Raw genomic sequence first — 19,720 nt, 5'->3', positions numbered from 1 at the left:
TTCATTGGTAGGCTGGGAAAGAAGTCCTCTCCCTTCCAATCCCTTCCCAAATCACCCCTCTTTTTAGTGGTAGTGCAGTGTCCACCTCTTGGGCTGATCTAGCTGAAATTAGATTTGTTGTGCATCTTGAAGCTTGTTGTACATATTTATTAACCATTATAGGTTGGAATTTCGTGTCTCAGGAGGAGACGTCTCTTGGGTAGTCAACTGTGCATTACACCATGCAAGAGGGCCCTCCCTATAGGGTAACTTCTTGCAAAATTTGCCTTGGTGGTGGTGCTGTAGGATGTAAGGGAAGCATTGATTATGATTGTTAATCTCTGTTTTCCCTCAGTCTTAACAGCAGCACAAGTTTCCCACCCTAATTTTCTATTACTTTATTATAAACAGGGAGGGGCTAGACATCCTTATAAGGTCAGGAGCTATAGTTAATTGCTTAATTTCATCCATTAAAAATTCCATCTGTCCAAATTGTACATAGCAGCAGAATTAACCTCTTGGTTGTGCCGCTGTTGCTGCTACAACTAAGGAAAACTCCTTTAAGGATCCGAGTGACATTCAGAAGGGTCAAATTGTGATTTCTAGATAACCAGCTGAAAATTGGCAGTTTTGTAGGTTGGTCCCAGTATGCAGTGACTTAATATCTACCTAAATTTGTCCAAGAAAAGATAAATGTACACATCAAGAGCACCTAAGGCATAGTAATGCACATGGGAAGCAAAGGCTAGCCTGTCTGAAACAATCACAAGATCTGCAGTAGCACAAACTTCTAAAAAGTTAAAAGGAACCTGTCCGCCGGTTCATGCTGCCCTAATAGTTCATTTAAATGAGAGCCTATGTTTTATTCTGAAATTTTGCTGCATTTCAGAGGAAGCTTTCTAAGTTGTGGATGGAGAGAAGTGTCAGACAGCTTCCATATTGCTTGTTGGTGTTTCTCCCTGCCCACCCATATGGACAGCACTGTCAAATCAAGCAAAGCTTTTTTTATAAACTATTTTCCCTGTAACATTGTAGGTTAGGCTGAAAGAAGACCATGTCCACCTAGGGTAGCCCGTTTCCACCCCCCACCGCTCCTGTTGATCCAGAGGAAGGCAAAAAAAAAATACCAATGACGCAGAAGACAATTTAGCCCATTTGGGGGGGAAAAAGTCCTTCTCAATTCCATAATAGCAGTCACAATAATCACTGGATCAACGTTTGAAAGTTCATACTTCACTCCAAGACCCAGATCAACAACCCCGCTGGGTTTTTAATGTCTATATTAGAGATGAATGAACGTACTCGGTTCGGGTGTTTTTGGACCCGAGCACCGCTTTTTCCGAGTAACTGACTACTCAGACGAAAAGATTCGGGGGGGCTGCGTGGTGGAGCAGGGGTAGCAGTGGGGAACAGAGACACACACCTTTTCGTCCGAGTAGTCAGTTACTCGGAAACAGCGGTGCTCGGGTCCAAAAATACCCGAACAGAGTACGTTCGCTCATCTCTAGTATATCCTGTAATGTCATAGTACTCTAACAAGATGTCTAGTTACCTCTTAAACTTCTCTATGGATTTTGCCACCACCACGTCCTCAGGCAGAGTTCCACAGTCTCACTGCTCTTACAAAAAAAAAAAAACCTAAACACCCTTTCATGTTGGTGATGAAACTTTTTTCCTCTAGCCCTAGAGGATGCCCTATTGTTACCGTCGCAGTCCTGGGTATAAACAGATCATGGGAGAGATCCTTGTATTGTCCCCTAATGTATTTATACATAGTTATTTGGTCACCCTTTAACAGTCTTTTTTCCAGGGTAAATAATCCCGATTTTGATAGCCTCTCTGGGTATTCCAGTCCTCCCAATCATTTAATTTAGTTGCCCTTCTTTGAACCCCCTCAAGCACTGCAACATCTTTCCTGGGCACTGGTGTCCAGAACTGTACATAGTATTCTATTTGAGGCCTGACAAGTGCCTAGTATAGTGGAAGAATAATGTTCTCGTCCCTATACCTTTTTTACGGCACCTTTTTTGCTGACTGGCATTGATTGCTCGAGTTAAGTCTACAATCAACTACTACCCCCCCCAGGTCTTTTTCCATATCACTTTTCCCTAACAGGATGTCATTTAGTGTATATTGGTGACATCCGTTTCTCTTGCCCATGTGCATAACCTTACTTTTATGAATATTGAACTTCATCTGCCATTTTTCTACCCAAGCTTATCTAGGTCTATTTGCAGGTATATATTGTCCGCTGTTGTATTATCTTGTATAATTTTGTATCATCTGCAAATATTGATTTTACTGTGCAGCCCCTCCATCAGGTCATTGATAAATATAGTGGAACAGAATGGGGCCCAATACTGAAGCCTGTGGCACCCCCCACTAGCAACAGTGGCCCAATGAGAGTACAAACCATTTATTACTACTCTCCATTTTCTATCTCTGAGCCAGTTCTTTACCCATACACACGTTTTCGCCCAGTCCGAGCTGTCTCATTTTATATATCAGCCCATTATGTGGCATGGTGTCAAACTTTAGAAAAACTCAGATATATGAGATCAATACTCTCCCAAGTCCAGCCTTGAATTTACTTCATTGCAGAAACTGATCAGATTGGTCTGACATGATCGACCCCTCATGAACCCATGCTGATGAGTTATATCGTTGTTTTCCTTGAGATATTCTAGGATGGCATTTCTCAGAAAGCCCACAAATATGTTTCCAATTATTGTAGTGAGACTTACTGGCCTGTAGTTAACAGGCTCCCTTCTTGACCCCTTTTTGTATATTGGAACCACATTGGCAATACACCAATCCAGTGGTACCACCCTGGTCTCAATAGAGTCCTTAAATATAAGAAATAACCTAGCCATCACATCACTTTGTTTCCTTAGAACCATTGTTTGTATTCCATCTGGGCCCAGAGACTTCTTGATTTTAACTAACTGGCTCTTCACTTCCTCCTGTGTTAGGCAGGTGATATTTAGCACGGGTTCGTTTGATCCCCCTGCCTTCTCCTGGTTTCTTAATTCTCTCTTTTTTTTACATCATGCAGAAGGTTAGGTGTGTGAGTATCACTTACTGAGGAGGAGTTGGTAAGGGAATGCATGATGAAAGGAAGGCAAGCCAGCAGATGTAAAGCAATGCTCTAAGTAATGTTCTGAGAAATCTTGAGTCTTGGCCTTTATGCAGTTACTTTGACATGTACCATCTACCTATTGTTGCATGCCAAGTACACTCCTTTGTGAGAACCGTATAGCCTAAAGGCAGTGACTCTTCAGTAGGATCATGCGTCTTGCTACAAAAATTGTACAGGAATATTTTGAGGAACATGAGAAAGTTCAAGATATAAACTTGACCACTGTACAATGAAGTAAAGTTCTTTAAATGGGTTTTGTAAGTTTTTGTCCTAAATGCTGCTCCCCATGCCCATATAAGAGCACATACTCACCTCACATAGGTCCCCCTATGTCCAGTGCCGTAACTCTGTTTTGCTCATCGGTGTTGACGGACTGCTTTGCCGATTCCAGACCTCAGCATTTGACTGCAGGAGGTCTGCGATTTTCTGTGGCAGCCTGTAACATCAGACCCTTCAACACAGACCTGGCACAGAGAAGTCTCGCTCAGACCCATTAAGGCATACTTTGGCAGCAAGTGGGGTGAGGGCAACACATTAGGCTAATGGTTTAAATGCTGTGCGTATCTGTATCTTAAAGTGCAGAGAGAGGTTTTTGCTGCCCATCGGTCTTCAAAACTAATCTGAATAGAAATAAATGAACAACCACATGCAAGTTCAAACATTTATTTATATAAAATTCATTAACAAACAGCTTTAAAAAGATCTGCAATATTTACAGCCATATTGCACAAGAAAGTGGCAATTACCCTGTCTAAAGTAATCAGTGCAAAACACAATTAAGCCAGGGACAATTGCATAACATTAAAATGCTACATATACGCTGGGTCCTACATGAAAGACATTAGTGATAATTCTGAACAAGAATCTTCAAATCTTGTATCCTAAAACATATTGGGGATGAAGAGAAACCACTGAGTTACAATTTGAGAGAATTGCCCACTAGAGTTGGAAAAGCCCCTTAATTCCATATGGGATTTCTGACTACTACATAGGGGGTGCAACAGTTTAATTTCTCAGCTACAGTATACACTACAAATCAGAAAAGATGCACCAAGAAAGAAATCCATTCATGGTAGGAACTTGCAGGTTTTAATGCTATATATGTTATGTTAAAAGGGGTTATCGAAGAAGCAGCTGCCAAGATATGCCAGGGGCGGAGCGGAAGCACTGCTCCAACCTGTGTAGCGGCTGGCGCTTGTAATTGCAAGCGCAGCTTTCATTTAAGTCAATGAAAGCTGCACTTGCAATTATGAGTGCTAGCAGGTACATAGGGGGCAGAGCAGTGCTTCCCCTTTGATCCAGGTGTATCCCGGCAGCCACTGCATGGATAACCCCTTTAACTACAAAAACTTCAGGGAGCTGCTTCAAATTACTAAGCCATAAGAAATATCAGTATTGTATAATGGATCCTATGGCAATATTATGTGTAATAGATCAAGTACAGGGGTTTATCAAAATAATGGGTTAATGCACATCTTAAGTATTTCAATTATTTTGATAAACACTTACAAATAGATGTAACTATTAGGAGGGTTAACTTTTCTGCAACTGATGCATGTCTGGTACAATTTGCAGACCCAGCATGTAGATGGCCAACAATTTTACATCAAGAGGAGAAAAAGTGGAAAAAGGTTTCTATTCTATTTATATATTTTGTCACCATATACTTACAAAAAACAGAAAACATGGTTAAAGTCTTATGTGTGCTATACAGCCAATAGGACTCTACTCTGCTCTCTTGCAGCAGACCTTTGGAGAAGATAAAGCAGGTAGCAGTTCTGTCAGACCTCATCCTTGCTGCCCATTATTGCTCTGTAAGAAATGACAACTTATATGGCAAGGTCTGAGATCTGCTCTGTCAAAATCCTGATGTCAAAAAGTCATCCAAAAGTCTTGAAAACTTTCACTTGACTTTCAGCATTTCTTTGGATTACTAATTTGACAAGCTCCTCCCAGAATACTGGGTACAGAGAAAACGGGTTTGTGACATATGAAAGTGCTAAATACTATAACACTGGTGAGTTAATAAAATTATGAAAAATACTGATAACTGTTATGTTCATATTAAGGGCCAACTTATATGGTGGCTGTATTTTCAGGCCATGTGCCACTGTCCTTGCATTGTACGAACAGCACATGATCCCATTATAGCCTGTGAGGCTATTCACACGAATCATTTTCCGCCATAGTTTGCAGCATGTGCTATTCTGGCCCATTTTCACAGATAACCGGACATCCAGCGTCCGTGCACTGTCCGAAGAGAGTTGCGCCTGAATGTCTCGGGTGCAACTGCATATGGCCGTTTGAGTCTGACCTTAAGGCTTAATGCTTATTATGTCCAGCAGATCTGCTCCCTAAAACTTTACAGAGAAAGGCCTTTTGCTGGATACACTCCAACAGAATAGATCTCCCACGTCCAGTAAAATTTGAGCCCAAGAGCTGGAAACCAGTGCTGGTTTTTAATTCTGATGGGGATATTCTCAGGAGGCTGGAAGACCGGAATCTGAAGAATGGCTGAAGTTCTTGGCCAAATTACCAGGGAAAATTTAGCATTAGTTCCTTAATAAAAACACTGTAAATAAATTCAGGAGGTTTTAAAACACAGTAAACCTAACAATAAAAGTGCAAATAAAATCGAAGTAGTCCGGATTGATCTCAACAATCCACAAGTTTGAGGAAAGAGGAAAAATCTTGGAGTGATAGAGAAGACAGTGGGATCTGATGAGAAAGAGCAACGCTCTTCTACCATGGTAGTGCAAATAAGGAACGCCAGAGAAGAGCAACATCGGATTTTTTGTTCTTCCTGTACTGTCGATGTTCTCCTACCCCTTATCGAGAAGGAAGGAGCACAGTCAAGTACTTACACTGCTTCCAAGTTCTAGCAAAGATAACTGGACCTTACCTTCCACAAGTATTGTAAGGTCAGCCTCCGGCCGGGCTCACATCACGACACGGAATATGCTGCTCTAATAGGCAGCCATGTTGCTGCTGAGCCGAATTAAACAATATATGTGGGCAAATAAAATCATAGGATGTTCTATCTTGGCACGTATTACACACAAGATAGTACATGGAGATGGGCAGCCCGCAGCAAGTACGCGATGTCATTGCGTACTCATTGCATGCAACGCTTTTTGGTCCAGTGAGCCCGGCCTCAATACAGCATGTGAAAAAAACAGTGTGCAGTTGTGCAGGATGAAGTCCCACAAAGTTTTACTTTATACATTAACTCTTAGTATGGCAAAAGTGCAATGGGCATTTAAAATAAAAAAAGGAGGTTATAGTATAGCTAGTGCTCAATTATGAAGTAAAAGCAAGCCAGTGGTACAAGACAGCAGTACATCCAATTCAGATTGTAGAATTTCTTAAATGGGTTGTCAAATGGATATTGTTTATAGCGTTAAACCCAGCCCGTAATTAAATTTTTTTGCATTTAAAAAAATCTTTAAAAAATTGCATGTGGCGAAATATTCCAAAATTACAATAGCACCACCTGCTGGTTATACTGAATAGCCTTTCTGTGTCCACCTGCTATGTGGTGAGCTGAACAGAGAAGGTGCAGGAGCTTCAGCAGCTGGATTTAGCAACAATATTTATCATGGGACAACCCCTTCAATGGCAAGAGAAGAGAATTAAATAGTGTAAATAACAAATACAAACTCAATTTTAAAAAGTACAGGGAAGTAAATGTAATTACAGGAAATCTACAGTATGTACATTTCTAACTTCTCCCTGTCAGAAAACACTGCGTCAGGACGCCTAATATCCGTCTGAAGGGAAACACCTTACAGCCTTTTACTTGTGACATTTAACGTCAAGTATCAGAGGTGAAACCTGAAGCCGTTAAATGTGGTCAATAAATATACAAGATGGACATGGGCTCAAACGTCACGCAGTCCTACAATACACAAGTTTTCAGCAAGAAAATAACTAAAGGACACTACATCTCCACTACTGCGGAAGTGTCGAACTTACACTAATATCAGAACATCCCCTTTTAAAGTAAGAGAACACAGACTGAACACAAGAACATGGCTCAGTTTCTTCTAGAACTCTATACATTATTTACAGACACATTTTATAGGCTGAACAGCCAAGAAATCACAGACTGAAAGTTTATAATTTCCCTGAAAAAATGGGAAAACTTACTTGTATACAGAACTATACATCATGAGGAAGGAGAAAGCAGAGCCTGGGAAGAACATGGAAACGCATCTCGTATGGATGGGTCCATTATTCTTAATGTCCACTTTCTGCACTCAAGTGGGAAACAACCCTGAACGTACGGCATATCCGATATGTACAGATTACATTAACGTTTTAGTAACTTACACCAACTTCCACGCCGCCCACCTGCAATTTCTTGGCATGTCGATACTGTCTAGCAGTGGATTTTTCAATGGGTGAACGTTAATCTTGGCAATACAATATAACCGCTATAACTTGTGCTGTCCTATATGACGGTACCACGTGTCTCCACAACACTGGTTAAGGCATTATGACTCCCCACATGTGTCAAACTGATTATCTTTTAACAAGCACCAAAATAGGTACAATATGATTGCACTAATTTATGAACACACATCAAAAAAAAAAAAAAAAAGACTTGGGGGGGAAAAAATGGCAACACCAGCTTATCCAATTATCACTGCTGCATTAGGTAAAGTCAAGTCTACAAAATGCAAATTAGACACATACTGGAATGTGTAGCCGAATACGGCTGGCCAAGCATCTCAAGACTGTGCCGTGAAGAATAGAGGTAACGGTGTTCTTGGCACTTCTGTTTTAAGGCACTCTATAAAGTACATTGAAAAGACATGATGTGAAAGTTCCATGTGGGCTGCTAGAGGTGTGCAGATCCCTTGTAATATATACCTGGGTGGACAAAAAAGTCGTATGCAGAAGCCAGTCGAATACAGAATCTACAATGAATGATGAGCTCAGTCATTTCTTTGTAACTAGTCGAGTTAACAACACTCAAGGGACCTATATATTGTAGTATACTACATGCGTAAATGTCGAGAATAGCAGAATGGATGTGTCTGGGGAACCTGAATCCCAAGTTAAATGAGGTAATGCATAGCCTCAAAAATATCTTTGGTTAGAAACACGTTTTAAAAAGGCACATAGCAAAATTTTTTAATGCACGTTATTCAATAAAAGTTTAACTATGACAAGTGAACCAAAGCCTTGTTAATCATCCATAACAAGCTGAACCCTCACAAGTCAGCAGATATGGAGGCAACACCAAACGGACTACCTTTGGTGAAAAAAAACGCAAGAGGCCGCGCTGCAGCGATACACACTTATCCTTGATGTCACTGTGCTCTGGTATACACAGTAGGGCAATTACCAACAAACCATATTGTGACATTTAACGGACAAGCTGGTGTTAAATGGGGGTCAAGGGAGCAGAACTTTTAGCTTCAGTCCAGTAAGGTCTTACACAAAAGACTATTCTCTCCTACTAAGTTATCTCCAATGTTCTGATCCCCACCTCCAGATGGCTCAGTCTCGTGCATGTGACCACTACAGCCAATCACTGGCCTCAATGTTGGCACAGGTGAAAGTAGTCTGGTTTATTTTACAAGGGGTCACTAGGCTTATAGTAAAAATAAAAATTCTACTCTCCAGTCAATCTCTAACTTGCACGGTAACTGCTCCGAAGATGGACGCTGCTTAGAGTGTAAGGCGGCATTCTGCGTCCACATGTCAGGATATGGTTTAATTTTGATATGTTGCTTTGCTGGAACTTTTTCCTTTTATTGAAGTCGCAGCAAAGTCAGTCAAACAGTAAACTGTGAGGCTATGTCATATGGGCACCTCAGAAGTTTGGAGAGCTGGTAATCCAGCTGCTAAAAGACACTCACAGGTCGCCAAAACAAAGGAGCAGGAGCGCTTAGCTGGCTCTAACAAAAAACTTCTGGGCACCTAGTAGAGATGGTTGGTGCAATATCCACCAAATTTATTAAGATGTACCAGCCTCTGTAAATGTAAACTAATGTGCTTTCAGATTTTGTCATTTGCTGAAATGTCTATCAAACATAAGATTAAAGGACGTGACACAGATTGAAATAGTCATACAAAACTTTAGTAAATAGGAGTTGTAGAGACCAAGAGAAACTTAAGTACTCATCTTTCTACTAAAATCAATAGCAGGGCCCCCCCATCACACCACTAAACAGGGTCCTAACTACATCACTGTGACCTTGTCACAGTCGAAGAATAAAAAAAAAACAAAAAAAAAAACACCCTTGATACCCGTCTCACTTTTGTAGCAAATCAAAAATTGTGAAGAGTCAAAAACTAAGCTAATGAAGCAATACCCACCTGCCAACAACAATAAGACTCTATAGACAGGGGTGGTTGCCATTATCTCAGCTACTTCAGTAAGAACTAGTTCAGATTACACAAGCTCCTATGCAGACCTGTGTGTTTCCATGGTGACTTGCTACAAATTGTACTCAAATTCTGCAGTATTACATTATCTGTTCCCTAATACTTATCATACTTTTGGTAGGGGACAGATGGATGGCTGTATGACTGCAATATCAAACCATACAGTTAGTTTGTAGCCGGTAACTAATATGATCCTTTTCTGCATAGGAGCTGTAGACACAATAACAAGTTTATACTTAAATGCAAAATAAAGCAGCCTTGCAAATTGTAAGATGCATCGGCACAAAATAAAACAGTAACGAAGGAGCACCTACCTTTTAAGAATCTGAAACTGAAATGAAACAAGTTGGCATGGGGGTCCATAAAAAATGTTATTCCTACTCCTAGAAAATCTGCCACTCGATAGAACATATATTCTACTAAAGATTTACAATACTGATCACTGGTGTCAGTAAGCAGCACGAAAGGTGTGCAATCTATAGCAGAAATATCTGCCCAGAGACACGTAAATGCAGAATGGTAACTGCTCTTTCAAGCTGTACTGCAACGTTTAAGGGGAAACACTAGAAATATTCATAATCCTTGTGCAGAATATCAGTCCTTCTATTGTGGCGCTACCCATAGATGGTTGTAAGGGTTATAAAGGCATGTAACAGCAGATACTGCAGACAAGATACATTTGAGCTTTGGCATATGAGACATTGATAGGTTAGTGAACTTACTACTCAATATTTAGAAAATGCATGCTAACAGATCACATCACAAAGGTAAAGAGCAAACAGATTGCGCAGGAATGCATGTGCTGATCTAGCTGCAGACCAGATTTTAGATCACTTAAGATGCAGCCTGCTAGCTTCATTCTTACACCTACAACTAATTCATAGAGACAGACGGCAGATTACATGGAGTAATGCACAGCAATGGAAGAACGGATTTTAAAGGATGTAAAACATGGTCCACTAAAACTAAAATACAACTTGCTTTATGTAAAAGCTCTTCAAATAATCCTAAAATACATATATGTTAGTATATAAAACATTCCCACAACTTGGCGCAACTGAAAATATTCAACATATCTACACTAGGCAAGCATGGCGGTCTTCAACTTTAGTGAGCTTGAGGCAAAGAGCGCTGAGATGGTAAAGTACATAGGGACAGGCCACATTTCTATGGATTGCAACTTAGTCACACATATTTTAGGTTTAGTAGCCCTCTAGGAATCAACTGGTCACAGACCAAAAAAACAAAAACAAAAAACTTTATGTAAGCAAATCAATTAGAACCATTGGTTTGCGGTTACAATGTGTTTTGCACTAGAAAAACTACAAGCTTTGGTGTCAACAGGCTGGCAGCTATCAGGTACAGCTGGAGAATTGTTACATTGTAACTTGTGAATAAAACCTTTCCAACAAACCATCTTCACAAGCGTTGGACATTGCCAAGGTCATCCAATCTAAATTCATAATGAAAATCCTTCCGGAAAGGAAAATAAAAGGCATCCTAAAAACAATCCTTAAAATGCCTTGTGGTGATCATGTAACTGGAAGAACCAAAGTACCGAGACTGGCACTTGTAGAATTGTATCACTTTGATGTTACACCCAAGTTGCATTTGCTTTATACAAGTAAGGCAGCAATGTGTTTCCAAAGGCTTCATTTCCACAATATCCACAGGTCTTTGGAGATGGAAGTATCTTATCAGTAGATACAGAAGTTTGAGAATTTATTCTCTTATTTACATAAAATATAAAATTTGCGTTTTTCTATAAAACTGCAGGAAAAAAAACAAATCCAAAAGAAGCTGAAGTGTCAATTCCGATCCCAGCCAGTCGGCTCTAAGATTAAGAGTTTCTTTTTCCATCCAAAAGCCTAATAGGTTCCTGGAAGCTAATCAAAATGAGGAAGACCTCTAAAGCTCTGCAAAATTATATGAATTGCATAGTATATGAACATGTGCCAAGTGCTGGAATCCTTCATCTGTGAATTCATTCCTCCTTCCAAGCCGGAAAGTCACTGCATTCTCCATATCAGTCGGATGATATAATGTAGCACACGCAGGATAATTACTTGTCTGTTAACCGGAATTCCAGGTGGATTGATGGGAATACCCTGTAATCATAGATTAGATTGTTAGTTGTCATGTTCATTTGCCACACACACATACTACAAAAATAAAACATTCGCATATCCGCTCACTCAAGACTTCGCCGGCTGCAGTCAGGACCAGATTCCGCTGTGGGCTCCCGCATGCAGAATCCAAGCCATTCATGTAAGACCAGCCTACAGATAATTGTTTGAAATCCTCTCCATTTCCCTCTAAAGTAAACACTGTTTGCTTTAGTGTGTTTATATATGGAATCTCTGGCCTGGAGCCTTTTGATTAGTGTGAAGAAAACCCATTGTCTTCAGTGACATGAGTAGTCATTGTGTTTAGCTGGGCAAACAATCACCCCTCCCCCTCCAGTCGTTTAGTCTTTTAAAAAGGACTGAACAAATGTCATTTAAACCATAACAAAAAAACAAACAAGCGATTATTTGCGCAGCCTGAAACTCAAGAATAATCTACAAGTGAACAGATAGTGCATAATGGCTTCACATTTACACGTAACGATTATCGTACAAATTTGTTCGTGTGAACAAATTGAGCGATAATTGTTGTGTATAAATGGGCCTTTAGACATTGGTTCTCCCCTGAGTTACATCAACATTACGGGAAATGTATAAAAAAAGTACACAATTTAGCCGAGGCTCCTTTTAGATAGCTCAATTTGAGCTTCATAAGAGCTGATCAAGACTAGTGCTCCTAACTTCCCAATTCAGACTGTATGGCAGAAGAAATGGCCAATCATAGCCCATATGAACTTTTCACGTTTGGCAGCACATCCCCGTTTCCTTGAAAAGACGCGCTGCCAATTTTTTTTTTTCCCCAGCTGCATGAAAGACGCAATCACGTGATGAACAAGCATTTGCTCATTCTTCAGGTGATGGGCAGGACCTTAATCAGGCAAGGTTCATTCACAAATCACCTGCATTTGTAACACCCTATAGGGAGACCCAAAGGCTTGTTGCTGCTAAGAAAACCACACACTTTGTCCTTGGAGTACGGCAATAGCAAAGAACGGTAATCTGGTTCACTATATAACAGTAGAGTTAATAGAATTCTGAAATGTTTCATCTACGGACGGTGCTTTAAAAGACAGTCATCGTGTGCCTTGTATTTTGTCACATGACCCTTTAGAATGAATGTAGTTATTGGATGTGTCCAGGCCATCCATGTCCTAGACTCTAACAATTGGTCATTTACTAACAGCAGCTTTATATTATCTCACTCTTTAAAGTATAGTCCTATAGTCCCCTGGTCCTACTCTTATAAAACATTGATTTTGCAGGGCGATGTCTAGTATTTACATAGCCGTTAGATGAATGGCCACCTTTGTAATACGTGTTCACTAAATTGGGAGCCACACATACAGAGCAGGTCTTCCATTGTGACCCATGGCATCCACATGCCCTGATGCATATAGATCTAGCCATAGACTCTTATTGACAACAAAAACCATAGAAAAAAAATCTTGGAAAACATCTTTTGGTAAGTACAGTTTGGTTGTATTTGCATCGCCTGTCCCTTTCTGGCTTTTGTTTGGGCTCGCTTTGTAATCCATTTGTCCCAGGAGACTGCAAAAAGGGCAAATGCCTACTTGGCACTTGGTCTAGTGACCAATGGTGTAGGTACCCACTGAAATACAAAAGGAGGATATACTCACCCATCCTGGTGCCTCACAGCTCATCTCTATTCACACCTCCAGTGATCTGCTTACAGCCTGCTGCACCAAATCCCAGACCTCAGTCGACCGTTCAGGTCTGATTGGCTGACGTTTTGTTCACAGATTGACATTGCAGAACAAAGATGTGGCGTTGGAGCTGTGGAGACCTGGGACAAGTGTGCACAGCTTTTTTTTGTAATATGCATTTAAAAAAAAAATCTGGTAACATCTGTACTTGTCATCTAATATTCCTGAGTTTGTTATCCAGTTCATTAAAATGTATAAAACGTTTCTCTTTTCAGGAAGAAAACTGAGCATATGGCTGTCATGAGAATATTAATAAGTGCTAATACAGACACCTCATCACCCTTCGTTTGTCTTCTAGACCCAAAGAGGAAGAATTCAGGAAATGCACCCACAAGGCACTGTAAGGTGAGAGCCATCTAGTGCCCAATTGAAAAAAGAAAAAAAAAAAAGGGTTCAATTTCTGTATTCAACTGTACACCATGCAAAGAGGAAAAAATATATAGCCCCGTGCTTAGAGGAGCAGAGATGTATATAGTGTAATAAGATATGACAATTCTGAGAGGACTTCCTCCGAGAGGAGATGATCGATCATAAAAACACCAACCCATCTACACAGGTTAATACAATATAATAATCTTTATCTGCATAGTGCCAACCTAGACAGAAGACAATTATACGTGGTATACACTTATTTGAAAAGAGACGGAGTAGGGGTGTTTCAGGAGTTACAGGGGAGGAGGCACAGGGGAGCACAAAACAGTAAGAAAATTACATATGTTATTTAATTATTAGAAAACTGAATGGGGGGCGTGATAAGGAGGTACAGGGGCAGAAGATGTAAAATGATAGGCAAAGTGGAATGTGTGTGGAGCCATAGGGAGAGGCAGAGGGCATGTTGTGGGGGCTGGGGGATTGGATTAGGAGATTTGGTATGCCTCGCTGAAGAGGTGTGTTTTTAAGGCGCATCTGAAGTTCCATGCGTCGGGGATTGTCCGGTTGTTTGGGGGGTAGTGCGTTCCAGAGGACCGCTGCTGCTCTAGAAAGGTCCTGGGAGGTGAGCATGCGAGGATCGAATTAGAGAGACATTTAATCTCAATATGTTGGCTGATCAAGGATTTAAATGTAGATTATTATATCAGTTAGTCAATACCACGACCTTTGTAGATAAAAGCACCATACAAGTTTGTGAAGATGTACAAGTACCAATTAGAGTTTCCAAGGTTTAACATGGCATGACATAATACACGAAACAAGCAGGCATGTACACTCATGAGAAGAAATCCCTCCCCTAGAAGTTGTCAGATGGAATGAAACTTTCTCTGTGTGATTCTAACATTGATATAAGTTATTACAATGTCAGAGCAAAAGGAGAAATATTGTGGAAAACTGAACATTTGAAGGGAGGCTTTAGTACCCTGTTGTACCAGACACCTCTAGCTTTGGATACAAGATGTGATACAGGTATGGAGGCTCTAGTACCCTGATGTACCACCTCAAGCTTGGATACAAGATGTGATACAGGCAAGCATGGAGGCTCTAGTACCCTGTTGTACCACCTCTAGCTTGGATACAAGATGTGATACAGGCTGGTATGGAGGCTCCATTACCCTGTTGTACGGCCTCCAGCTTGGAAACAAGATGTGATACGGGCATGCATGGATGCTCTATTACCCCGTTGTACCAACTCTAGTTTCAATGAAAGATGTGACACAGGCACGCATGGAGGCATAAGGGTTCCGTATGGTATCCTGCAGATATTGGTCCACATTTGCTGTTACTAAGCCTCTAGATCATGTAAACTCATAGGCTGTTGAAGTTGGCATTCCAGATGGTTCCATACATGTGCTATTGTCGATAAATCTGACGTCCAGGCAGCCACGGAAGTGCGACATTGTTGGAGACATTCCTGTGACCCCCTTGTGTGTGACTGAGCGTTATCCTGCTGGAAAATGCCTCTTGTAAGCCACAATGAGAGGAACATGTAGCTGCAGGATGTCTTGAACATACCACTAACCTGTCATTGTCCCTCATACCACTACTAGGGTTGACCAAATGTCATATACAGTGGCTACGCAAACCATCACACCAGCAGTGGGGGCAGGGAGTCAAAATTAGTACATACAATGGATGCCATACCACCAAATATCCTTCAGCCAAGTGCCTAGAAATCTGACAGACTAAGGAGCCTGTAACGATGGTGCCACCCGTCTCTGGACGGTGGACAACGAACCAGAGCTGCTTGCGCTATTCAGACAATGTCTACTGGTGGTCTGCGAGGGCGTCCTGAGCCCAGTCACCTTGTCCGCATTCTCTCACACATCAATTGGTCCCAACACCTAACAGTCTGCTCAGAACAGCCCAGGTGGTAGACAATTTATCGATACGACCATCCAGCTCTCACATTCCAATAATAATTGACTCTGGTAATGGGGTGAAATCTCTTCTCTGCATCGTAGAGGCGTCTAGTGCTCAACAAGCTCTACACAAGCGGAAGAGGTGGTCACTACATACAGGGAGCCTCCGAGAGCCTTTTATAGGCCAAGGGAGGAACTACTCTTAGGGTCTCAGGCAACAAGACCGTTCAACTAATCTCGCCACAAATCTAATTATTTCTAATCTGCCTGAGATGTAACTGCATGCAGAGTTTTGTAGTAAAACGACAACTTCTTCTGGGGGCCGGATGTTTTTTTTTTCTTTTCATAAAGTGTTTACATTTTTCCTATTCTACTAAAACATATGTAATCCACTCAGTGTAGTGTCACAGTGTGGTGGTATGCCGAAGGTTCATGTGTTCCACAGGGAACTTACAGTTTTGCATTTCACTATGGTGTAAACCCTCCTATTTATGGCTATATGGCCAAAAATAAATATAAGGACACAACCTCACAATGAACTCATCTGGAGCTATGGTATGCAGTGATCAGAGGAGCAAGTATAGTAATTATCGACATTATGTCATTTGAAATACAAAATTAGAAGAAACCTGTGGAACACATAGACTTCTGGCACACTTCTATAAATATAGATTCCTGCTTGTCTCACGTATTGGTTGTGCCTGATGAAGACGACCAGGTTAAACCTCAGAAACGCGGTTAAGTTCACATAGCCGATGCCTATACAAGTTTAGAAAATAAACTGTGCTATCATCTAAGGACTGTCGGGTATTGACCCTTGAGATTAATTCTATAGGTGAACCTAGATTGATTGGAGGGGTGCGGATGTTGGTGGTTTTAGGGCACAGCTCTACCTCTTGGAGTGAATCCTTTCAGAGGATTTCTTTTATTACACAATACGTGACCGCACTGCCCCGAGGGCTGTTTATATATATTCTGTCTCCTTGCCTGGGATATCTGTCAAGTAAGACTGGATCCTTGGGTAGAGTCTGGTGCCCTCATAAGTGGATGTTACAAGGTGATGGGGATGCTCTTTCACCTATGAGGTTTGATTGGAGGCCTCATTACTGTAGGTTCTCCTGAAACACCAAGTGAGTCGGTTCTTTTGAGTCATTAGCTTTCGTGTTAAAACCTGAGTACAATCTCAGGGCGCTGACTTTTTGATATTGCGTTTCCAACTGTTGTATGTCTATATTAAACTTACATTATTTCAATGGGAAACTGTAGAAAGATCTTAATTTAATGTAGTCTTGTGGGTCCTTAAAGGGGCTGTGAAATCAAAAAGTGTTTTATTCTTTAAACTGGGCAAGAACTCCTATTGAAGGAACTAATGCTTGGGAAGCAATCATCCCTAGGACATTGTACAGAAGGGCAGATGAACCTCTTTATCCAAGCTGAACATCCCCCTTATAGTGAAAAAAAGTCACAGGATTAATTGTACTATTCACTTGATTTGCCCCCTTAACGAAGAAGCTAAATTTTGGAAATCTGACGTGTCACTTTTACATAGAATAACTCCATAAATGTTTTGCATATCCAAGTAATTCGGACATGGTTTGCTCATCAAATTGTACTTTATTTAGGTGGTAAAAATAGACCAATAGAATTTGTAAATATTAAAAGTGCTAAAATTGGGGAAATTTTGAAAAAACTATTTTTCATATTTTCAACTGCAACATCTCAAATATGTGCAAACATACTGTACAAATTTTTGTTAAAATATAGATTTCCATCTGATTACTTTATTCTATACACACATTTGAAAAACTAGTTTGTTACCTTTTAGGAGTCATACAAATTTAACATTAAATCAACATTTTGAGGAACACTCCTTTCCTACACCGAGCCAAGATCGCAACGGCTCGCAGGTGTCAGAATGCTAGATGCTCCCACAAATAATCACATTTTAAAAACTTCACCACTTAATGTATTCACTGAGAGGTGTCATGATGAGTATTTTGACCTCAGGTTTATTTTCAGGAGTTAATGCAATTTAGAGAGAAAAAAATAATCATATTTTTGCAAATATGTCATTTTAAAGACATTTTTTTTCTATAGTGCACATGCAAGTGAGGATTTGCACCCCAAAATGGATACCAGTTTTTTCTGTTCGCAGAAACATACCTATTGTGCCCTAAACTTATGTCTGTATGCTTAACAGGGCCCAAAATGAAAGGAGCAGCCGATGGCTTTCAGAAGAGACATTTTGCTTGAAGGCATTTTAGGCCTTACTGCACCCTTGTAGAGCCCTTGAGAGGCCAAATGATAAGAGAACCCCCACAAAGGACCCCATTTTGAAAACTAGACCCCTTAACGAATTTATCTAGGGGTGGTCTGTGTATTTTGACCCCACAGGTTTTGAATGAATCTAAGCAGAGCAGAAGGGAAAAAAATTACGATTCTTTTTTTCAGCAATTGTGCCATTTAAAAAAAAACCAAAAACAAAACTGTTATTTTGTATAGCACATTTAACCAGGATGTAAAAAGGCAATGGGGTGGTAACTAAGGGGTTACGTGACTGTTCATTCCTAAACAAGGAAACTAGGGAGCAGTTCTGAAGATTGAGTTAGACAAATTATAAAACATGTTTTGGACCATAGAAATGGGTTTATGTTTTGAAAGGGGAAGAGGTGGGCAGCGAAATCTGAGGTGTGTTCTCATGTTCCTCCTACCCAGAAAAGACTGTGCAGTTAGTGTTACGCATTCTCCCTATTATATAACCACTTTTCCTGAATTTGTAAGTCACTTTATTTGGTCTTACATTTTATAAGCACTGCATTTTTTTGTATTAAGCCTTGAAACTTTAATGAGCTGGGTCCTTGTATGTTCTGAACCTATAGAAGACTTTGATTGCGTTAATCCCTTGACTGTTGGCAAGCAGTGCAAGTATATAGTGGGGCTCTTGCCCACTTCAAGCAGTGGTGGCAGTGCTACGCAATGTGCTGGGGCCGGCCCTACTCCCCACCCTACGCAATGTGCTGGGGCTGGTCCCACTGCACTTTTTTACTGTATATCAAGACAGCAGTCCCATGCCATTTGCTGCTCTTGTGTACCATAGTATTCAATAAAGATTGCTTTAAAGAAATATGGTTCTATAATAGATGCAACCACATTAGATACAGCCTCCGGAGCATGAAGTTTAAATTTTAAAAATATAAGTTTCCATTTTTTTCCTGCTGGTAGTGGACGTTTTGCAGCAAGTTATTTCTACAGAAACAGCTGCCCTTGGAGCTACGGTGTAGCACCTCACAGCCTTGTGACACTCGTTGAAGCCATTTTTCCATTCACAAAATAATCCTTCTGCATGATTGTCTATTTTGAGAAGTGTGAAATACGGATTTCTCTAAAAGCTTTAATTCTGCAGCATATAAAATAGGATTTACTCTTTTTTTCAGACAATATTACTCCTGGCATTAATGCCAAACAACTTAGAAATCCCATTACAAATTTTCTTTCTGCGCATTTAACATGAAGAAAAAAGTGACTTGAAAAACGGTGAATAGAAGTCCTAATCCTGAACCCAAGAAGGACTTGTAGCGTTCCACTGTATACTATGCACAAATCAATCCTTCGCATTTCACTGTAGACACGAGTGCTACTTTCTTCATTCTCTGCTTTGAAAGGAGGTCATAGAGTCGGTTCCCGAGACGCTCTGCACTCATCCAATAACTGCAGTCTCTGCTTCATCCAATGTGAGGAGCATTATCCAGCCTAAGGAACGATTCCTCAGGGGTATTCCCAGCCCTGCTTTTCTACCTGGGCGGTAACTACGGAAACAGCATAGTTCTTCAGCCCAGTGCTGTCGCCATTTCATCGCTCTCACTGAAGTGAACGGGAGCTACAAATACAACATAGCGTGCTGTACTACATGTTTTCCGTAGCTCTCATTCACTTCAATAAGAACTACGCCAAAGTAGAGCTGAAGCGCTCAACTGTTTCCAACAGGTGGTTGGAGACTGGTCCAGATTTTCCCATCTTGGTCATGAAAAACCAAGCTGGAAATACCAGCTTTAAGACCAG

At 40.7% G+C, this 19,720-nt stretch overlaps 1 protein-coding gene and 1 long non-coding RNA gene across 7 annotated transcripts in view; one reads left to right on the top strand and one right to left on the bottom strand.

The window, feature by feature from the left end:
- LOC136620915 (uncharacterized) overlaps positions 1-19,720 on the top strand; it is a 756,434-nt gene that overhangs the window by 623,456 nt on the left and 113,258 nt on the right. For all 4 annotated transcript variants that reach the window (XR_010791190.1, XR_010791191.1, XR_010791189.1 and 1 more), the window contains one exon: positions 13,583-13,712. This is a non-coding gene — a long non-coding RNA (uncharacterized lncRNA). The remainder of the gene's footprint in view (positions 1-13,582; positions 13,713-19,720) is intronic.
- The window catches only part of BCL2L11 (BCL2 like 11), a 29,840-nt gene continuing 13,885 nt past the window's right edge, over positions 3,766-19,720 (bottom strand). For all 3 annotated transcript variants that reach the window (XM_066595990.1, XM_066595988.1, XM_066595989.1), the window contains exon 4: positions 3,766-11,625. In XM_066595990.1, the coding sequence (XP_066452087.1) occupies positions 11,527-11,625 (99 nt within the window). In that variant the 3' untranslated portion in view covers positions 3,766-11,526. The remainder of the gene's footprint in view (positions 11,626-19,720) is intronic.

The sequence above is a fragment of the Eleutherodactylus coqui genome, chromosome 3, assembly GCF_035609145.1.
Source record: "Eleutherodactylus coqui strain aEleCoq1 chromosome 3, aEleCoq1.hap1, whole genome shotgun sequence".
Taxonomy (NCBI): Eukaryota; Metazoa; Chordata; class Amphibia; order Anura; family Eleutherodactylidae; genus Eleutherodactylus; species Eleutherodactylus coqui.
Note: the sequence above shows the minus strand (reverse complement) of the source record. Positions and strands in the feature narration are given on the sequence as shown.